This window comes from Ovis canadensis, chromosome 1 (genome assembly GCF_042477335.2).
Source record: "Ovis canadensis isolate MfBH-ARS-UI-01 breed Bighorn chromosome 1, ARS-UI_OviCan_v2, whole genome shotgun sequence".
Lineage (NCBI taxonomy): Eukaryota > Metazoa > Chordata > Mammalia > Artiodactyla > Bovidae > Ovis > Ovis canadensis.
The window spans coordinates 189,745,970-189,767,165 of NC_091245.1; the positions used below are offsets into that span (position 1 = coordinate 189,745,970).

General features: G+C 41.7%; 1 protein-coding gene across 6 annotated transcripts in view; it reads right to left on the minus strand.

The window, feature by feature from the left end:
- ILDR1 (immunoglobulin like domain containing receptor 1) overlaps positions 1–5,077 on the minus strand; it is a 35,162-nt gene extending 30,085 nt beyond the window's left edge. For 5 of the 6 annotated variants that reach the window (XM_069555695.1, XM_069555702.1, XM_069555677.1 and 2 more), the window contains exon 1: positions 4,736–5,026. In XM_069555695.1, the coding sequence (XP_069411796.1) occupies positions 4,736–4,790 (55 nt within the window). In that variant the 5' untranslated portion in view covers positions 4,791–5,026. Of the gene's footprint in view, positions 1–4,735 lie in introns of all 6 variants that reach the window. The other variant, XM_069555669.1, reaches the window with a different exon arrangement.
- Between the last annotated feature and the right edge of the window lie 16,119 nt (positions 5,078–21,196).

Here is a 21,196-nt window from a genome sequence, read left to right on the forward strand (position 1 = left end):
CCTCCCGAATGAGCAAAATCCATCTATTACAACTTCTTGTTGTACCTTGTATCTCTTTCTCATGGTCCCTGTCATAGCTGTATTTCTACATTTCTTTGTTTGTCCTTCAGACCATGAACACCATGGAGTCCAAAGCCATGTCTACTTTTGTTTGAGAGCATGTCTGGCACATGGTATACATTAAACATCTGGCAAATAAATTCATACAAGAAAGGGTAAACTGCCTGGAACAAATTTTAAGTGCTCTGAAAGTACAGAAAATAAACGGTTACAGTTAACCATTTGTAATATGGGCCAGAGAAAAAGCAAGGAAGAAGCAAAAAACAAGGAAGAAGAGAGTACGTTGGGGGTGGGAAGGGTATAAGAGGATGCTCATAGCAGTGGAGACATAGCTGCCCAAGTTAGTGAGGCCAGAATGAGTGGGTCTTGAATTCCAAAGAGCTTTAATCCACTCATACAGACTATGGGGATCTAGTAGAGGTTCTTAGAGCATTAAAGTGAAGGTGCATACGTGCTATAAGTTGCTTCAGTCATGTCCGACTCTGCAACCCTATGGACTGCAGTCCGCCAGGCTCCTCTGCCCGAGGAGTTTTCCAGGCAAGAATACTGGAGTGGGTTGCCGTTTCCTACTCCGGGGAATCTTCCTGAACCAGGGATGGAGCCTTTGTCTCTTGCGTCTCGTGCATTGGCAGATGGATTCTTTACCACTAGCGCCACCTGGGAAGCCCACTAAAGTGAAGGTGGGAAAAATTAACCCAGATTGGTTAACCTATCATCTGTGTGGAGAATGGCTGGAACTAGCCAAAGAAGTAGCAGGCCTAGAGGTGAGGAGATGGTTACACTGCTGGGATTAAGCAACAGAACATGATACTGGGTTTGGGAAAAGAAGAAAGTGTCAAATCCTTTCCTTGACACCACCTAAGATTTGTATTTTGGAAGATCTAGAAATGAGTACCAGAGAAAGACATGATCAGTCTTTTTAATTCTTAAAACACACAATTTTATTTCTCCCCTAAGGACTTCAAATAATGAAATAAAGTATTAGGCTGAAAGAAACCCAGGCAAACAGTACAGTAATTACCCACCATCTCATCCCACTGCATTGCTGTTGGGGCAAGATGTTTAATAATTAACATCTGGTTAGACATCCCAGGGGCTTCCCAGGTGGCGCCAGTCATAAAGAACCACCTGCCAGTGCAGCAGACATAAGAGACATGGGTTCGATTCCCGGGTTGGCAAGATCGCCTGGAGGAGGACATGGCAACCCACTCCAGTAATTTTGCCTACAGAATCCCATGGACAGAGGAGCCTGGTGGGCTACAATCCAAAGGGTCACAGAGTTGGACACGACTACAGTGACTTAGCATGCATACACGCAGACATCCAGAGGTAGTCGATTTCCATTTCTACCAGGATTCAATGAGACAGAACAAACCTGCTCCATGGTATGAAATAGATGAAAGAGCAATGCACTAAGAGTGAGGATGCCAGGATCCTCATCCCAGCCCTCAGACCAACTCCACTGTGCCAACCTTAGACACCTGACTTCTCTGCACAGATTTCCTTATCTGTAAAATTGGCTGGGAGGGGAAGACAAGGACTGGGGGTGATTTCTACTTGTGTTCCCAGAGCACTGCATTCTGAGAGGTACTTCAGGGAGCCTCACAGGAGGTGAGGGGTGGGGCAAGGGAGAGGAGCAGTAGGCAGTCCCTTATCCACCACCTGAGAAGCTCCACTTTACTATTTACTATATCAGGGACCAAGGCGTACTAGGGCTTCCCGGGTGGTAAAGAGTCTGCTGGCAGTACTGAAAACCTGGGTTCAATCCCTGGGTCAGGAAGATCCCCTGGAGAAGGAAATGGCAACCCACTCCAGTATTCTTGCCTGGAAAACCCCACGAACAGAGGAGGCTGGCAGGCTATAGTCCACGGGGTTGCAAAGAGTCAGACACGACTGAGAAACTTCACAAGGTGTAGGTCTTCAGTATGATCCCAACCTTCACAACCACCACCAAATGAAAGCTAATGGTTTAGATGCTAAGAATCTTGTTCTTTAGAAGTCAGCTGTCTGATTTCCCAAAGAATGGTAACACAAGTTGATAGCTACATGGATCTATAAGTTTAACACCCCTCTAAGATCTTTTTAAAAATTCACAAAAGCACAAATGACACGCAACCTTTTAGAATCTGGGGGCGGGGGGAAACTATTCTTTCCAGGAATAAACTTTGAGGTTGGATGATGGTAACAAGTGCTATTAGCCATTAATGCAAAGGGTTGTAGGAACTTAATAGTCTGTTTTAAGAAGCAAATAATTACTTGTGTGATAAAAATTTCTTCCTTTTTAAAGAAAAAAAGTTTGGAGAATTACACACACAAACCCTCTGATCTCACCACAGCTCCAAACATAAAGCAGGACTTCCTGACCTCAGAGGCTTCGTCAGAGGCCCAAGCCACACTGACTAGCCAGTGTACCCACAGCTGACATAATCTCATTACTGATCCACACTTTGCAACTGCAGAAACTTGGATGCTAATCAGAGGGCTGGGCTGCCTCTTCTTTAGAAACAGAAGACAAAAAGGTGATGGACCAAAATGAATAATACATTCTAGTGCAGGGTTTTCCAAAGTTCATACCTCAGTTTGCAGCGGATCTTGAAAAAAAAAAATTAACTTACTAGATTTGTTTTTAAATCCAGATTTATTTAATGCTGCTAATTTGGGGATTACTTTCTATGAATTTAAATGTTACTAAAGCAGTATTTATTAACTTGATACTTTTAATCCAACATGGTGACTATTTTGTGTGTGTGTGTGTATACCTCTTGTTCCTATTTTATAAATCTCATATATGTGTGTACATATCACAATGCAAACTATATTTCTTCTGGACTTAGAACTTTTCCGTGTTTAGCATTCTGTGGTTTTAAAATGTGTCACGCAAGTAGGCTTCCATTTAATGAATACCAGGCAAACTCTGTATTATTTGACCACCCCAGCATCCTGGCTACTCGCACAGCATGGCTAGTTCATGAACACATGGAGCTCTACTTTCCGAAGATTTTGTCCATTTAGCAATTTGTTTACTTTAAGAATATACCCTTTGGTTATGGTAATTGTATTTGAAATATATTCAGTGTTCAATATTCCTCACAAAAACAGAACAGCTTTTAAAATATGCTGGTGATTTAAGGATTGAGGTTTACACCCTAATGGGATTTTTGTCTGTAAGGCTTCTTTCCTTATTCTTTTTTCCTAAATGATTGCTGGCTACAAGTCCTAATTCTGGGGATGGCATGCCCAGGGCCAGAGTGAGAGTAGACTTCAACTTTCCTAAAACGATAGCTCAAGCAGCTTCAGAAATCCCTAGCTGCTATGGAGTTTGAGCTAAACACGTGAGGCACAGGAGAGAAGTCTGTGCAAAACTGTGGGATTTTTACGAATTTGTTTTCACAGTCTAACCTGGTGACTGCTCTGGTAGAATTTCGGGCACTTCCATGTCGGTACAGTTCAGTCCATTTCCTGGTGTATCATGAGCATCCAACATTCACCCTCCTCAGCTTCAGACAATTTATAGGACCCACATTCTACAGAAAATGTGGTAAGCCAAAAGACCTTAGGGATAACAGTTTTCTAGCCTTTTGCAATTCTCCCTCCCTTTCATTCTCAGCATTAAGCTTAAAAAGAATTATAGAATCTTGTCTGAATGAGATCTGATTACATCTGAGCTATCTTCATGTCCTCTCAAGCTTGTAAAAACGGAATCCTTCCCGTACCTTCATATTACATCTTTTCCCGCAGAGAAATACAAGACTCAAACTGGTCTGTGAGCAAACTGAGCTGACCTCCCACTGACAACTAAGAGGTGAGAGGGTAGCTATTCCTAAATAGAGGGAAGTAAAAAAGATAAAATGAAATAGAACAGGGCAGAACTTCCAAGGGAACTTAGGTTCCGGTTTGCAAGGTCACACCTACATCTCAATTGAAAAGGGCTGAAAAAACCTCCACATTCTTTCACTATGTTCTTCCCATCTGATTTCACTCATGCAGATCACAGCCTGCCATTTCTCCTACTGATACTCTGAGACACACAAAACCATGCTTTCAAAGCACAGAGGACTGGCCTGGAGGTTAAGGAAACGAAAGATGGTGGATGGATGAGCACTTGATGGGGAGACAATGATCATGGGGTAAAGTTAGGGAAGTGAGCAGATATAACGTAGAAAAGTGACACTGAATATGGTTAGCAAAGAACCTCCTGTTGTGATCCTATAAAATTATATTAATAGATTCTGAATCATATCGAACTTTCCATTATACTGAGGATACATATACCTCTCAGGAACGAAATAAGTGTATTTCTGAGTCAATATGGTTGTCACCGTATCTAAAACCTATGGCAAGTATCAGATGAAAGGAAAAAGTAATTAGGACTTGAAAGAGTGGCGCTTCTGCCTCTATCACTCCGGCTTTAGAGACCAAGAGGTGCCTAGGGAGCAGGAGGAGGCCAGAGCTGAGTTTCTTCCTTAGTTGCACCTGTTTGGTAATGGCCTAACCTAATAAAAGAAAACAGGTTCCCACAGGCAGAAACTCGACCCAGTCTCCGCACATCCTGGCGCCCATGCCAGAGCGCGGCCCAGGCCTCCACTGTCCCGCCTGCGGCCAACTCTGCTAGGCCGGGCGACAGCGGCCTCCTCTCTCCTTGGGCCTGGCTAGGCCCCATTTTCCCGTGGCTCACCTGCTGGGAGCCAGGTGAAGAGCAGCAGCCAAGGTGCGGGCAGCTCGGAGCCCATGCCGGCGCTCTCCGGCCCCTTTCAGCTGAGGGGCTGCGGGGACACTGGGTCTTTCTTCATCAGCGACCCGGCCGCGACGCACCTCTTCTCCAAGGAATCCCTCCGCTAAGCCCTCACTGGGCGCAGCGCGGCCGGCGGACCGACCCTGGGCCCGGGGCAGGTGCCGCGCCTCCTGCCCACCTGGGGCGCTCCTCGCGGCTCCGCCTCCCGCTCCCAGCGCCGGGGCTTCCTGCTCCGCCCCGGCCCCCGCCCGCGGCCACCTTTCATACCTGCCTCCGCCCCCAGGCAGGCTGCCAGGTGATTCTCCTCAGTGAAAGAGCGTTTCCTGCCACTCCCCGCTTGGTCTACGGAGCCTGTTACCATATTTCCACAAGTTCTCGGGAAATCTTATGCCTAGCAAATTTCTCCCCCTCTGTTTGTAAAATTCTATGGATATAACTTTTTAAGGAATATTTCCTGCCGTATGTTTCCATTCACTCATACATGCTTGGGAAATTCTTTTTTTCCCCGCTAAAAACACACTTATAGGAAGTTTACGTGCAATGATTGTTCAGATTTTCTCGAAATAAAGATGCGGAGTATGAACTAGAGAAATAGACTTAATCTTCCAAGCTTTAAAAGAAAAGGATGTTCATGACGGAAAAGTTAGAAAATATGAATTAATGGAAGTAAGAAAAAAATCCTGCTCCCACCACCCATAGTTAGGCATCGTTAATATTGGTTTAGTCCGTTTTTTATTATTTGCCATCCTGCATGCAGCTCAGAAGCCCCTTGCAGACCTCAGCCACGGATTCTAAGTTTCTTTGCATCAGGCCACTTAGGATGTAATCCCCGCCTCTCCTTCCCTGGTAGGAAACCACGTGTAGGGATAAAGCAAAACAGAGAGAAAGGCAGCTTGCCTTCAGGAAGCAGCCAACCAAAGACATTAATTTGGAAAGTAACATAAACATTGGCCAATACAAATAGACAGCCATTTTATACACCTCTCCTTTACTGGGGATTTCTCACTGTGCTCCTCATTATGTAAAGAACACAATTCTCCTTTCTCCTAGCCACCACCTTTTACCTGAAGAAAATAGTTATAAAGAAAGATCTGTTAAACGTGGTTTTCTGGGCTTCCCTGGTGGCTCAGACTGTAAAGAAACTGCCTGCAATACACAAGACCCGGGTTCGATTCCTGGATTAGGAAGATCCCCTGGAGAAGGGAATGGCAATCTCCTCCAGGATTCTTGCCTGGAAAATTTCAAGGACAGAGGAACCTGGAGGGCTATAGTCCATGGGATTGCAAAGAGTCAGACAGGACTGAGTGACTAACACTACCACTAAAGATGGCTTCTGCCCTCAGGGAACTGCCCTTCTGCTCACCAACCTTAGAAGTCAATATTATTTCTCCTAAAGTAGATCTCATGTTTTACTTTGCTGGGAAGGTTCCTCTTCTCCTGGCACTACTGGAGTCCTTCCTTTCTCCTCCACCCAGAGGAGCATCCTTGTCCTGAATCTGATTGGAGGTTTCAACCCAGTCTCTTCTCTCCAACTCTCGTCCTTCGCCTCTACTCCTGGGTCTGGCCTCTGGTTCCCCAATAGGGCCTTTCCACTTTAAATGTTTTTCTTGTAGCCTTTTCTCTTCTATAAAGTAGGAAGTAAAATTAGGAAGTGCATGGCTAAAGGCAGATAGTACAGGATGTTTAGAAGCCCACAGTGGGATCCCAGAATAGCAGGAGCAGCAGGATGCAATGTGAGTGAGGGATTCTCCCCACCACCTCCCAGGTACCCTGTACGTGCTCCCAGGAACACTGTGTGTGTTTTACTGTTTGTGACCCTGAAGGATTTGTGTGTCTCCTGGCTTAGAGAATTGTGCTAGGGAAATTTTCAATTCCACTCTAAAAACGTATGAGCCCTCTCCTTCTTAAACCTACCTCGCTTAGTCCTTGCTTTGGTATTAAGGTCATTTTGATACTCATTGAAGTCAGCATTTCTCCTTATTTACTCCATGGAACTATGGAATGTTAATAAATAGTATATGGGGGAAAAGGGCTCTTTGATCAAATATATTCAAGAAATGCTGGATTAAGCTAAATGAAACGTTTTTTCATGACCCGTCAAACCCTTAGGGCTGCTACTACACATTTGCATATCCCAGGGAATATGTCACACAGCATTTCCCAGCATTGTTCAACCATAAAACCTTTTTTCTCATACATATCTTAGGACAGATGTCCCATGGAATGTGTTTTGGGAAAGCCTGGTGGTCTAATCCAAACATAACTGGGGGATACATAGGAATATATATATATTCATAGGAATAACAACAAAAACACACCTTTAACAAAAGTTATGCCAAGCGCAGTAGAATTTAAAAATTTCCTTGTTCTCTCTTGGGAGTCACTTGGTCAACTGAACATCTACCTCCGTTGCTTCCCTTGGAGTGAACGCAACGTTAACTTTATATGGTCCTTGGTCTAGTATGGTGTATCTTTTTTTCTTCACCACTTATTAAGTATTATGTACCAAGTAATGTCCTAAGTGCTTTACATGGATTATCTCATTAAATTCTCACAGTAACTGTATGAAATAGAAACTTATTATTAATCCCATTTTACAGATGTAGAAGCTGAGATACAAAGGAGTAACTTTCCCAAGGTGACAAAGCTGGTAAGTGGTGGAATTTTGAGTCTCAGTGAGGCAGTCTGATTCCAGACCTTGTGATCTTAGCTATTATACCACCATACACTCTCACTTACTTGTGTCTCAGTGTGTATAGTTGACTCTACGTGGAAAGAACAGTTTCTTTCCACTTAAACTATTTAGCTCCAAACAAAGAAAAATTCTATTCCACTGCCATGAGCTCTCCTGGGCCAATGATTTTGCCACCTTGTGCCACTCATTCAATAAAGATTACATAAGAGTATACCTTTGTCTCAGAACAACAAATAGTTCTTTCATGGCTAGTTATAGAAGTAAAAAAATCACTTGACCTGCTGATAGTGACTGAAACAAAAGCATCCTCATTTGCAAAATAATAATAGCTACTATTTATTAAACACTTACATTGTGCTAGGCAGTATTCTAAGCACTTTTCATTTTAACTTCAATAATTCTTTCAACTATACTATGTGGCAAAGACTATCATTGTCCCCACTTTATAGCTGAGGAACTTGAGGCACAAAGATACAGTTATTTACCTAGGATCACCCAGCTTGTAAGTAACAGAGCTGAGATGCAAACTTAGGCAACCTATCTTCAGAGCACACACCCTTAGTTACTACTCTAGCCATACTGTGCTTCTTTGTGTCATCTAGTCCAGGCTCTAAAACAAAGTACTGAGTTTATGATCCCACCATGTATAAATGTACTTTTGAGTTGAAACTGTATCCATGACTATTCTCAATACTGAGTGCATACGTGCATATGCCTCTGTGTTTGAGAATATTGTCATATTTATACATCTATGTGCATATTTATTAAGAGAGGAGAAAAGAAAAGAACATGTAAATAAAAATTACGCTTCAGACAGTTAAAGCTAAAGGATGGTAAGAAAAGAAATTTGCTAACTAATGTTGTACCATTTGGAGTGTGCCATTCATTTTATATGCCAAGCATATAGCATAGCACCTAGCATATAGGTAGTGCTCAATAAATATTTGTTGAGCTGTTAATCCATAGTTTTTGGAGGATGTGACATGTAATCTGGGTTTGAAAACAAATAAAATTTTGCCAGAGTAATCCAAGCAGAGGGATCGGCACGTCAAGAATCATGGGACCAGGAAATAGCATAGCTTAATTATAAGCACTTGAGTTCTGCTAGACTATAAAACAAGGTGGGGGACTGGTAGGAAAGTATGTTAGAGAGCTAGCCAGGGTAAATAAAAGGCCTTGCATGACCAGCTGGAGAACGAAGACTTCATGTAATAGACACTGGGAAGACAGGGAAGGGTTTCAAGCTGGGTGAGGCATGATCAGATCTAAAGTGTATCTTTAGAAAGAAACTTGGCAGCAGTAAAAAGAATGGTAGGTGAAAATTGAGATGAAAGGCAGGGAGACCAGTTAGGAAACTGTTACTATAGTCAATGAGGGCTTAAACCAGTCATTAGTGTTGGGAAAGGAGAGGAGAAAATACTTTGGCAGATATTTAGAATATAGAATTGACAAAATTGCTAATAAGTTAGATGTGGAAATTGAGAGAAGAATATGTTTCTGACTGTTGAGCCTAGGTGGACAGTAATACCTTTAAAGAACATAAAGTGAAGTCACTCAGTCGTGCCCAACTCTTTGCGACCCCATGGAGCCTGTATCAAGTTCCTCCGTCCATGGGAGTTTCAAGGCAAGAGTACTGGAGTGGGTTGCCATTTCCTTCTCCAGGGAATCTTCCCAACCCAGGGATCGAACCCAGGTCTCTCACATTGTAGACAGACGCTTTACCGTCTGAGCCACCAGGGAAACCTGGTATATTAAAGAACATAGATATATAGAAAAGTTTTGAGTCACTTCAGACACATTGCACCCTAGAGAATAGTTGACTATCCAAATGAAACTCCTGTGGATGGTTGGACATCTTTATCAAGTGTGATTGATTAGATGAGGTTAGTAGAAGCTGCATACCTGTATAGGGAGGTCTGGGCTAGTAGAGACTGAGAAATCTTCTGGATTAGTGGGATATAACAAGACAGTTTATCTTGGAGTAGGGCTAAAAGCAGCAGGTGGTACAATCTAGTGAAAGGAGTTTGAGAACAAATAACGTTTGTTATTACCACTCCTATTCAACATTTTACAGGATATTAAAACTAGTATGGGGCTTCCTTGGTGGCTCAGCCATAAAGAATCTGCCAGCAATGCAGGAGACATGAGGTAGATCCCCGAGTTGGGAAGATCCCCTGGAGGAGAGCACAGCAGTCCACTCCAGTATTCTTGCCTAGAGAATCCCATTGACAGAGGAGCCTGCTGGGCTATGGTCCATAAGGTCACAAACAGTCAGACACAACTGAAGTGACTGAGAATGCACACGTGCATAACTAGTATAATAAGAAAATTAAAAGCAAAAGCCTGGAATGAAGAATAATGATGTTGTTATTCACAGTTTTATGATTATCCACACACAGAACATTGAAGAGAATTTGTAAATTATTTATAAGGACTAACAAGAAATGTTGGAGAAGGCAATGGCACCCCACTCTGGTTCTCTTGCCTGGAAAATCCCATGGATGGAGGTGCCTGGTAGGCTGCAGTCCATGGGGTTGCAAAGAGTCAGACATAACTGAGCGACTTCACTTTCACTTTTCACTTTCATGCATTGGAGAAGGAAATGGCAACCCACTCCGGTGTTCTTGCCTGGAGAATCCCAGGGATGGGGGAGCCTGGTGGGCTGCCGTCTCTGGGGTTGCGCAGAGTCGGACACGACTGAAGCAACTTAGCAGCAGCAGCAGCAGCAACAAGAAATGTTGCTGGAAGCAAGGTCAATATATTCATGTCACTTGTGCTTGTACAACCAGCAACATCCATTTGGAAAATAGGACTTTAAAATATATATTTGCAGGGCTTCCCTGGTGACTCAGTGATAAAGAATCTGCCTGCCAATGTAGGAGACACGGGTTCAATGCCAGTTTGGGAAGATCTCACATGCCTTGGAGCAACTAAACCCCATATGCTGCAACTATTGAGACAGGGAGCTGCAACTACTGAGCCCACATGCCACAACTACTGCAGCCTGCATGCCCTAGGCCCATGCTCTGCAACAAAATAAGCCACTGCAATGAGAAGACCTTGCAAATCCCATGCACATTAGAGGAACTCTGACTTAGTATTCTTAGTATTCTGGCTTAGTCCTTCATTGGAAGGACTGATGTTGAAGCTGAAACTCCAATACTTAGGCCTCCAAATGCGAAGAACTGACTTACTGGAAAAGACTCTGATGCTGGGAAAGATTGAAGGTGGGAGGAGAAGGGGATGACAGAGGGTGAGATGGTTGGATGGCATCACTGACTTAATGGACATGAGTTTGAGTAAACTCCGGGAGTTGGTGATGCAGTCCATGGGGTCACAAAGAGTTGGACACAACTGAGTGACTGAACTGAACTGACATAATATTATACATATTAAAAGATGCTCAACTTAATAAGTAATCAAAAACTGGAAATTTAAAACAACAAATGCTATTTCACATATGACAAATTGGTTAAAATGTAAAAGTCTAAACCTACCAAGTATTGGTAAAGATGTAAGAAGTGTAAGTTGGTTTAACTATTTCGGAGAACAATTTGACAAAACCTTGTAAAGGTAAAGATGCACATATCCTAGGATCCTGTGATTCCCCTCTAGGTCTCCACTCCATAGATAGTCTAACTCTTATGCACACATGTGCAAGGGTGTTCATTGCAAAGCAATTTGTGAAAACTTGGAAACAACTTTCTACTGGAGGGAAATAATAATATGGGGCTTATAAATGGAATGAGATAATATTGCACTGTTAAAATTAATTAACTAGATATATACCATAGATGAACATTAAAAGTATAATGCTATATAAATAAAGAAGTTGCAAGATACTTCTCTGTCAAATATTAAGACACAAAACAATATTGTGCAGTGTTATGGAAGATTCATTTATATGTAGAACAAAGTATAAAAACATTCAGGGGGATGGGATTCACCAGTGTTAGGGTATTGTTACTCCTGAGAGGGAGGGAGGAGAGAAATGGCAGGGACTTTAGCTGAATCTGTGATATTTTATTTTTTTAAATATTTGGAACAAATATGCTAAAAGTGTAAAATCAGCTACATTTAGGTGGTATAAGTGGTACCAGTTATATTATTTTTTATAACTGGTATTGTAAGAGTTATTTACTTTCAAGACGAGAAAAGAGAGTGAGCACTGGATGTAGAATCACACCAGGTGTGTGTGTCATGACATTTCCACTGGCTTTCAGTGTCACTCTATGTAAGTCACTTTGGGCATAGAGGTTTTTATCTGTCAAATGGGAAACTGCATAAGATAACCTTCTTGGTCCTTCCTACCTCTGGCATTCTGCAATTCAAAGGTGAGAAGAAGCCAGATTAGGAGACGTCAGGGTCCCTTGACTGGACAGAGCAATACAGAGCCAACACATCTTTAAGACCGACCTTCTTCAGAGAAGGGTCCTGCCAGGCTCTGCCTATCCTGAGCAGAGGGATAGACTCCATGTTCTGCCAAAGCATGAAACTCATTCTTAATCACACCTGTCATTGAAAGGTCAAGAATCTGGTTCTTTCAATATTTTCTTCTAAGGAGGGGAAAAGGGTTCTGCATTCCTGAGGCTGGAGCCGTAGAGAAGAGGTCCATGTAACCTCAGGTCATAGCAACCAAGGCAGAAAGTCCACAGTTTTGCTACCATGAGAGGGAATTATTTTTTTTTTCTCTCTCTCTAATGTTTCCTTCTCTTTTGTCAAGGCCCGGTTTGCTGTGTAAACTCAGAGCTCTTCTGAGAAAATGAGCTCAGTCCATGCACAACTCTGTAAAGCTCAATAAAGGTCAGAATATCCAGTTCTGTGCAGCACACTCCAGACTCTGATTCAATAGTCTATGAGGGAGGCCCAGGAAACAGTTTTGTTTTGTTTTAAAGTTCCCAGGTGGTTCTAATGTGCAGCCAGAGTTGAGAAGCTAACTGAAGGGTGTGCTGGGTCAGAGAATGCCCCATGTATTTGCTACCAATCAGGGTATTCCCCAGGGCAGTCCCTAAATGAAACACTTTCCAACACATCTTCCATCTCAGCTTCTCTTTAGTAACTTTGCTTTGCCACCGCCTCAAGTGACAGAATAGGAGTCTCTACTTCAAAAATCATGGTTCTGAGATGTGTAACTTTCCCCCTTTTTTGGTTTCTCCATCAGGGCAGCATAGTACCTTCAAATGGCAGTGAATCTCAGGTCATTACCACGAAGTAATAGCTCTAAACAATTATAACAGTAATAACACATGCTCTCTAAGCCTGTTTCTTTATTTGTAGTAAAAGTAGGTTAAACTAGATCAGTAGATTTTAAACTGTGTTCTAAGAAACTGTTCTGTGAAATATCTAAGGGGTTGCCTCTGCCTGATAGTAGAGTTTGCAAAATCAGTGGATCAAATGATCTAGAAGTTCTCTTCCAGAATCAACATTCAACTATTCTAAATTCTACAGGAATAGATCTACGATACCATCAAAGGCTACTGTAACCCATATAGTTTGAGGCCAACTGAATAGCATATTTACCAACCCTGGTCTAAAGCAAATATTACAAACTGGCTACTTGCAAGTAAAATTTAGCACAAAGATTTGTTTTGGTTTTGCCTGAAGAGTATTTTTATTTTTCCTTTCTTGGTAGCTTTTAGAATTTTTCCAAATTTAGAGTATAAAACAATTCTGAAATCTGCACAAATAAAAGGTGTATCACTCAATGAAATATCACACTATAAACACACCTTTGCAACCACTATTCTAGGCAAGTTATAGATCAGTTGACACCATTTCAGAAGGTCCTCCTCATTGCCCCTCTTAGTCATTCGCTCCTTCCTCTTCTCCAGAGGTAATCGCCATCTTCACTTCTTCCACTGCATTCTGGTTTTGCCTCTTTTAATATTTATATAAAGGAAATAACAGTACAGTTTTTTTGAGTTTGTCTTTTTGGCTTAATATTAGTGAGCAAAAAGTTAGCAAGCAAAAGAGTTAGTGAGATTCTTCTATGGTTTTGCATGTACCTATAATTTATTAATCTGTAATTTACTACCTTTCACTTCTAAATAGTTTCCCATTGTTAGAATACACAACAATTTATTTATCCATTATACTGTTGATAGATATTTTATTTTTACAATTTTGCTATTATGAATAATGCTGGTATAAAATACTTATAAATGTTTTGGAGGCCATCAGTTCAGTTCAGTCAGTTCAGTCGCTCAGTCGTGTCCAACTTTTTGTGACCGCAAGAATCGCAGTACGCCAGGCTTCCCTGTCCATCACCAACTCCCGGAGTTCACTCAGACTCACGTCCATTGAGTCAGTGATGCCATCCAGCCATCTCATCCTCTGTCGTCCCCTTCTCCTCCTGCCCCCAATCTCTCCCAGCATCAGAGTCTTTTCCAATGAGTCAACTCTTCACATGAGGTGGCCAAAGTACTGGAGTTTCAGCTTCAGCATCATTCCTTCCAAAGAAATCCCAGGGCTGATTTCCTTTAGAACGGACTGGTTGGATCTCCTTGCAGTCCAAGGGACTCTCAAGAGTCTTCTTCAACAACACAGTTCAAAAGCATCAGTTCTTCGGCCCTCAGCTTTCTTCACAGTCCAACTCTCACATCCATACATGACCACTGGAGAAACCATAGCCTGGACTAGACGGACCTTTTTTGGCAAAGTAATGTCTCTGCTCTTCAACATGCTATCTAGGTTGGTCATAACTTTCCTTCCAAGGAGTAAGCGTCTTTTAATTTCATGGCTGTAGTCACCATCTGCAGCGATTTTGGAGCCCAAAAAATAAAGTCTGACACTGTTTCCACTGTTTCCCCATCTATTTCCCATGAAGCGATGGGACCAGATGCCTGGTGATGATCTTCGTTTACTGAATGTTGAGCTTTAAGCCAACTTTTTCACTCTCCTCTTTTATTTTCATCAAGAGGCTTTTTAGTTCCTCTTCACTTTCTTCCATAAGGGTGGTGTCATCTGCATATCTGAGGTTATTGAGATTTCTCCTGGCAATCTTGATTTCAGCTTGTGTTTCTTCCAGCCCAGCGTTTCTCATGAGGTACTCTGCATAGAAGTTAAATAAGCAGGGTGACAATATACAGCTTTGACATACCTCTTTTCCTATTTGGAACCAGTCTGTTGTTCCATGTCCAGTTCTAACTGTTGCTTCCTGACCTGCATACAGGTTTCTCAAGAGGCAGGTCAGGTGGTCTGGTATTCCCATCTCTTTCAGAATTTTCCACAGTTGGAGGCCATACACCAACCCATTTTCACTTCTATATTTCAGGGTCAAATGATCAGGTTATAGGGTATGTGTGGTGATTTTATTTTATGTATTTTTTAATTAGATGATAATTATTTTACAATATTGTGATGGTTTCTGCCTTATAGCAACATGAATCAGCATTAGGCATATATATGTCCCCTCTCTCTTGGACCCCCTTTCCACCTGCCTCCCCATCCCACCCCTCTCAGTTGTCACAGAGCATGGGCTTTGGGTTGCTGAGTCATACATGGAACTCCCACTGGCTGTTTTACATATGGTAATGTGTATGTTTCAGTGCTGCTCTCTCATATGGTCCCGCCCTCTCCTACCCACAACTGTGTCCAAAATGTCTGTGTCTCCTTTGCTGCCATGAAAATAGGATCATCAGTACTATCTGTCTAGATGCCACATATATGCATTAATATATGATATTTGTCTTTCTCTTTCTGACTTACTTCATTTTGTATAATAGGCTCTTAGGTTCATCCACCTCATTAGAAATGACTCAAAATTCCTTTTTGAAGGAACTTCCTTTTTGTAGCAAAATAATATTCCATTGTAAATATGTACCACAACTTCCTTTTTCATTCTTCTGCCAGTGGGCATCAAGGTTGCTTCTGTGTCCTAGCTATCGTAAACAGTGCTACAGTGAACACTGGTGGTACATGTGTCTTTTTCGGTTCCGGTTTCCTCAGGGTATATGCCCCGTAGTGGGATTGCTGGGTCATACGGTAGCTTTATTCCTAGTTTTTTAAAAGGAAACGCCATACTATTCTCCATAGTGGCTGAATCAATTTGCATTCCCACCAACAGTGTAATAGGTTTCCTTTTCTGTGTGATGATTTTAATAAATGTCCATGAAGTCTTTGACCTTCCTGTCTTCAAAAAGGGGAGCCTAAATTCATGACCCTCAAGTATAGACTGGACTCAGTGACTCACTTCTAATGAATAAAATAACAGAAGTGACACTGTGTTAACTCTGAGACTAGGTCCTAAATGGCATTACAGTTTCTTCCTTATCTCCTCTGGGGGAAACCAGTTGCAATATTATGAAGATACTCAGGTAGTCCTATGGAGAGGCCCACACACTGAGGAAGCGAGGCTTCCTGCCAATGGATGTGTGAGTGAGCTATCCTGGGAGAAAATTTTCTAGCAGCAGTCAAGTCTACAGAAGAGCTGATATCTTAACCCTGAGAGACGCTGAGCCCAAAATTCTACAGCTAATCTACTGTCAAATTCCTGACACACAGAAAGAATAAGAGAATATATATTATTTAAATTTACTAAAACACTGTTGCTATTATGCAACAATAGATCACCAGTAGAATAAGCATGTGTTCAATCTTCATAGAAAACGCCAAAGATTTTTTACAAATTTAGCCACATACCCATATATCAGTGTATGCAAGTTTTCATTGTTCCGCATCTGTGGCAATATTTGGAACCGATGGGCTTTTCAAGTATAACTCTATAGGTGGATGTGTGATGGTATTGCCTTGTGATTTAATTGGCATTCCCTAATGACTAATGAAACTGAACACGCTCTCATATGTTTATTGGCCTTTTGGATATCTTATTTTTGGCTTTAGTGGAATCTTATGCTTATTTTTCTATCCCTTTCTTGACATTTAGGAGTTTCTTCTGGGTCTGGGGTATAGTCCTTTCTGTGGTTAAAAATGTCTTCTAATTTTTGACTAGCCATTTTGCTCTCTTAATGATATTGTATGATGAGCAAATATTTTTTTAATGTTCTTATGCATTTATTATATATAAATTTGTAAATCTTTTCTGTTAATGTGCTTAAGATTCTAGTATTTTATTTAAGAAATACTTGCCTTCCCTAGGTTCATGAAGATATTCTCCTCTGTTGCCTCCTAGAAGGACTATATTTTGGTCTTTACTTTTAAGTCTATCATACACATAGAATTAAGGTGTGAATTAGGCGGGGGTGGAAGGGTGAGTTGAATTTCATCTTTTCTCATGTGAATATCCAATTGACAAAGCCCAATCACTGAAAATTAATTCCTTTCTCCATTGCTCAGCAGTATCAACATTTAAAAATATCAAGTATTGATACATGTGTGTATCTGGTTCTGGACTCTCTATTCTCCTCCACTGGTCTATTTATTTGTCTATATTTGTGCCTGTACCACATTCTTTTAATCAGAACTTTAGAAAAAGTCCTGATATCTGCTACAGCAAGTCTTTCTACCTCATTTTTTCTCCAAGACTGACTAGACTCTTAGCTCTTTGCATTTCCACATATATTTTAGAATCAGGGTGATAATTTCCAGAAAAAAAAACCTGCTAGGCTATTAACTGAGATTGCCTTTCATCAATAGGTCAATTTGGGAAATTTATCATTTTATATTTTGAGCCATCTAATATCTCCATTTATTTTTATATTTTCAATTTATCTTAATAATTCATTTAGGGTTTTTTTTTTCTTGGTAGAAATGCCATACATCTTCATGAGGTTTACTTCTATTGACATTGTTTGATGGCAGATTTTATCATTAAAAATTTTTATTTTCTATTATTTGTGGTTGGTATATAGATGTTAAGTTGATTTTGTATACTAACCTTGTATTTAGCAAACTTGTATATCCAGTCATTTCTGTTGAGCCCAGAAATTGTACATGAAAAATTATAGAGATTAATTTTAGTTTCAACTCAGAAGATGTAGAAAGTTATAAGGAGACTTCTTCCCACCCTAACAATAAGAAAATGATGGATAAACTGCAAACCAATGAAGACTCTTGAATTCATAGAACTGCCATAACAAGGCAAAAAGGGAACCCATATTTTAGGGAGAGACAAGCTCCTACATGGAAAAACAGGATCTGATTACCTGGGGTGTGCATGCGTGCTCAGTCGCTAAGTCGTGTCCAACTCTTTGTGACCCCATGGACTATCGCACTTCAGGCTAATAGAGTTTTGCCAAGAAAATGCACTGGTCATAGCAAACAACCTCTTCCAACAACACAAGAGAAGACTCTACACATGGACCTCACCAGATGGTCAACACTGAAATCAGATTGATTATATTCTTTGCAGCCAAAGATGGAGAAGCTCTATACAGTCAGCAAAAACAAGACCAGGAGCTGACTGTGGCTCAGATCATGAACTCCTTATTACCAAATTCATACTCAAATTGAAGAAAGTAGGGACAACCGCTAGACCATTCAGGTATAACCTAAATCAAATCCCTTATGATTATACAGTGGAAGTGAGAAATAGATTTAAGAGCCTAGATCTGATAGAGTGCCTGAGAACTATGGAATGAGGTTCGTGACATTGTACAGGAGACAGGGATCAAGACCATCCCCATGGAAAAGAAATGCAAAAAAGCAAAATGGTTGTCCGGGGAGGACTTACAAATAGCTGTGAAAAGGAGAGGCAAAAAGCAAAGGAGAAAAGGAAAGATATAAGCATCTGAATGCAGAGTTCCAAAGAATAGCAAGAAGAGATAAGAAAGCCTTCTTCAGTGATCAATGCAAAGAAATAGAGGAAAAGAACAGAATGGGAAAGACTAGAGATCTCTTCAAGAAAATTAGAGATACCAAAGGAACATTTCATGCAAAGATGGGCTCAATAAAGGATAGAAATGGTATGGACCTAACAGAAGCAGAAGATATTAAGAAGAGGTGGCAAGAATACACGGAAGAACTGTACAAAAAAGATCTTCACGACCAAAATAATCACGATGGTGTGATCACGCATCGAGAGCCAGACATCCTGGAATGTGAAGTCAAGTGGGCCTTAGAAAGCATCACTATGAACAAAGCTAGTGGAGGTGATGGAATTCCAGTGGAGCTGCTTCAAACCCTGAAGGATGATGCTGTGAAAGTGCTACACTCAATATGCCAGCAAATTTGGAAAACTCAGCAGTGGCCACAGGACTGGAAAAGGTCAGTTTTCATTCCAATCCCAAAGAAAGGCAATGCCGAAGAATGCTCAAACTACCACACAATTGCACTCATCTCATATGCTAGTAAAGTAATGCTCAAAATTCTCCAAACCAGGCTTCAGCAATACATGAACCACGAACTTCCTGATGTTCAAGCTGGTTTTAGAAAAGGCAGAGGAACCAGAGATCAAATTACCAGCATCTGCTGGATCATCAAAAAGCAAAAGAGCTCCAGAAAAACATCTATTTCTGCTTAATTGACTATGCCAAAGCCTTTGACTGTGTGGATCACAATAAACTGTGGAAAATTCTGAAAGAGATGAGAATACCAGACCACCTAACCTGCCTCTTGAGAAACCTGTATGCAGGTCAGGAAGCAACAGTTAGAACTGGACATGGAACAACAGACTGGTTCCAAATAGGAAAAGGAGTACACCAAGGCTGTATATTGTCACCCTGCTTGTTTAACTTATATGCAGAGTACATTATGAGAAATGCTGGACTGGAAGAAACACAACCTGGAATCAAGATTGCTGGGAGAAATATCAATAACCTCAGATATGCAGATGACACCACCCTTATGGAAGAAAGTGAAGAGGAACTCAAAAGCATCTTGATGAAAGTGAAAGAGGAGAGTGAAAAAGTTGGGTTAAAAGCTCAACATTCAGAAAACGAAGATCATGGCATCCGGTCCCATCACTTCATGGGAAATAGATGGGGAAACAGTGGAAACAGTGTCAGACTTTATTTTTTGGGCTCCAAAATCACTGTAGATGGTGACTGCAGCCATGAAATTAAAAGAGGCTTACTCCTTGGAAGGAAAGTTATGACCAACCTAGATAGCATATTCAAAAACAGAGACACTACTTTGCCGACTAAGGTCCATCTAGTCAAGGCTATGGTTTTTCCTGTGGTCATGTATGGGTGTGAGAGTTGGACTGTGAAGAAGGCTGAGCGCCGAAGAACTGATGCTTTTGAACTGTGGTATTGGAGAAGACTCTCGAGAGTCCCTTGGACTGCAAGGAGATCCAACCAGTCCATTCTGAAGGAGATCAGCCCTGGGATTTCTTTGGAGGGAATGATGCTAAAGCTGAAGCTCCGGTACTTTGGCCACCTCATGCGAAGAGTTGACTCATTGGAAAAGACTCTGATGCTGGGAGGGATTGAGGGCAGAAGGAGAAGGGGACGACAGAGGATGAGATGGCTGGATGGCATCACTGACTCGATGGACGTGAGTCTGAGTGAACTCCGGGAGTTGGTGATGGACAGGGAGGCCTGGCGTGCTGTGATCCATGGGGTCGCAAAGAGTCGGACACGACTGAGTGACTGAACTGAACTGAACTGATCCAGAAATCCGATTAGTTGGGGTATAGGTCTCCAGATGCCTCATGTCAACAAGAATCAGCTGGAAAATTGTAATAAGTTGCTAAAGAGTGAGTGCAGGTTTGTGTGATACAGTGAAGTCCCTGGGAGTTCTCATCTTCTTGTCAGGTTTTTCTGTAAAAACATTACCAGGAGCTCACAAGGAAAACTGGAGAAAATCTTGAGGAAATTTTCCTCACAGGAATGAGTGAATGATGGGGATTAGAAATTGCTGCCAAAACTCTGCCCAAACCCATTTATCTTATCTCCCTTAGGGAGCAAAAGGCAGGGATAATGGAAACAAAAACTGTGTCTGTGAGGCACTGGAGGAAGCCCATTGCTACTAGGGGGAAGAAAACAGAAAAACCATGTTTATCCCTCGGAAAAATTCAAGAGCAGGTTCTAGCCCAGTGCTAGATTTGAAGGAGGGATGGGAACACTAGTGAAAGCCCATGAGGTTCACAATGTCTGACTAAAACTGAAACAAAGAGAACATCAGAGAACTCCGCCTTCCTCACACCCCTCCTCTGTAACCACTCTGATAAGCACCAAGTAAAATAAGAATATAGCTAGGAAAATTGAATTAAAGATTTACTGAGCATGGCCCCACCCATCAGAAAAAGACCCAGTTTCCCCCTCAGTCGGTCTCTCCCATCAGGAAGCTTCCATAAGCCTCTTATCTTTCTCTGTCAGAGGGCATTCAGACTGAAAACCACCATCACAGAAAACTAACCAATCTAATCACATGGACCACAGCCTTGTCTGACTCAATGAAACTATGAGCCGTGCCGTGTAGGGCCACTCAAGATGGATGGGTACTCAATCTGTATTCTTGCTTAATACTGACAAAATGTAGTCCACTGGAGAAGGGACAAAATGTGGTCAACTGGAGAAGGGAATGGCAAACCACTTCAGCATTCTTGCCTTGAGAACCCCATGAACAGTATGAAAAGGCAAAATGATAGGACACTGAAAGATGAACTCCCCAGGTTGGTAGGTGCCCAATATGCTACTGGAGATCAGTGGAGAAATAACTCCAGAAAGAAGGAAGAGATGGAGCCAAAGCAAAACAACACCCAGTTGTGAATGTGACTGGTGATGGAAGCAAAGTCCAATGCTGTAAACAGCAATATTGCATAGGAACCTGGCATGTTAGGTCCATGAATTTGGCAAGTTGGAAGTGGT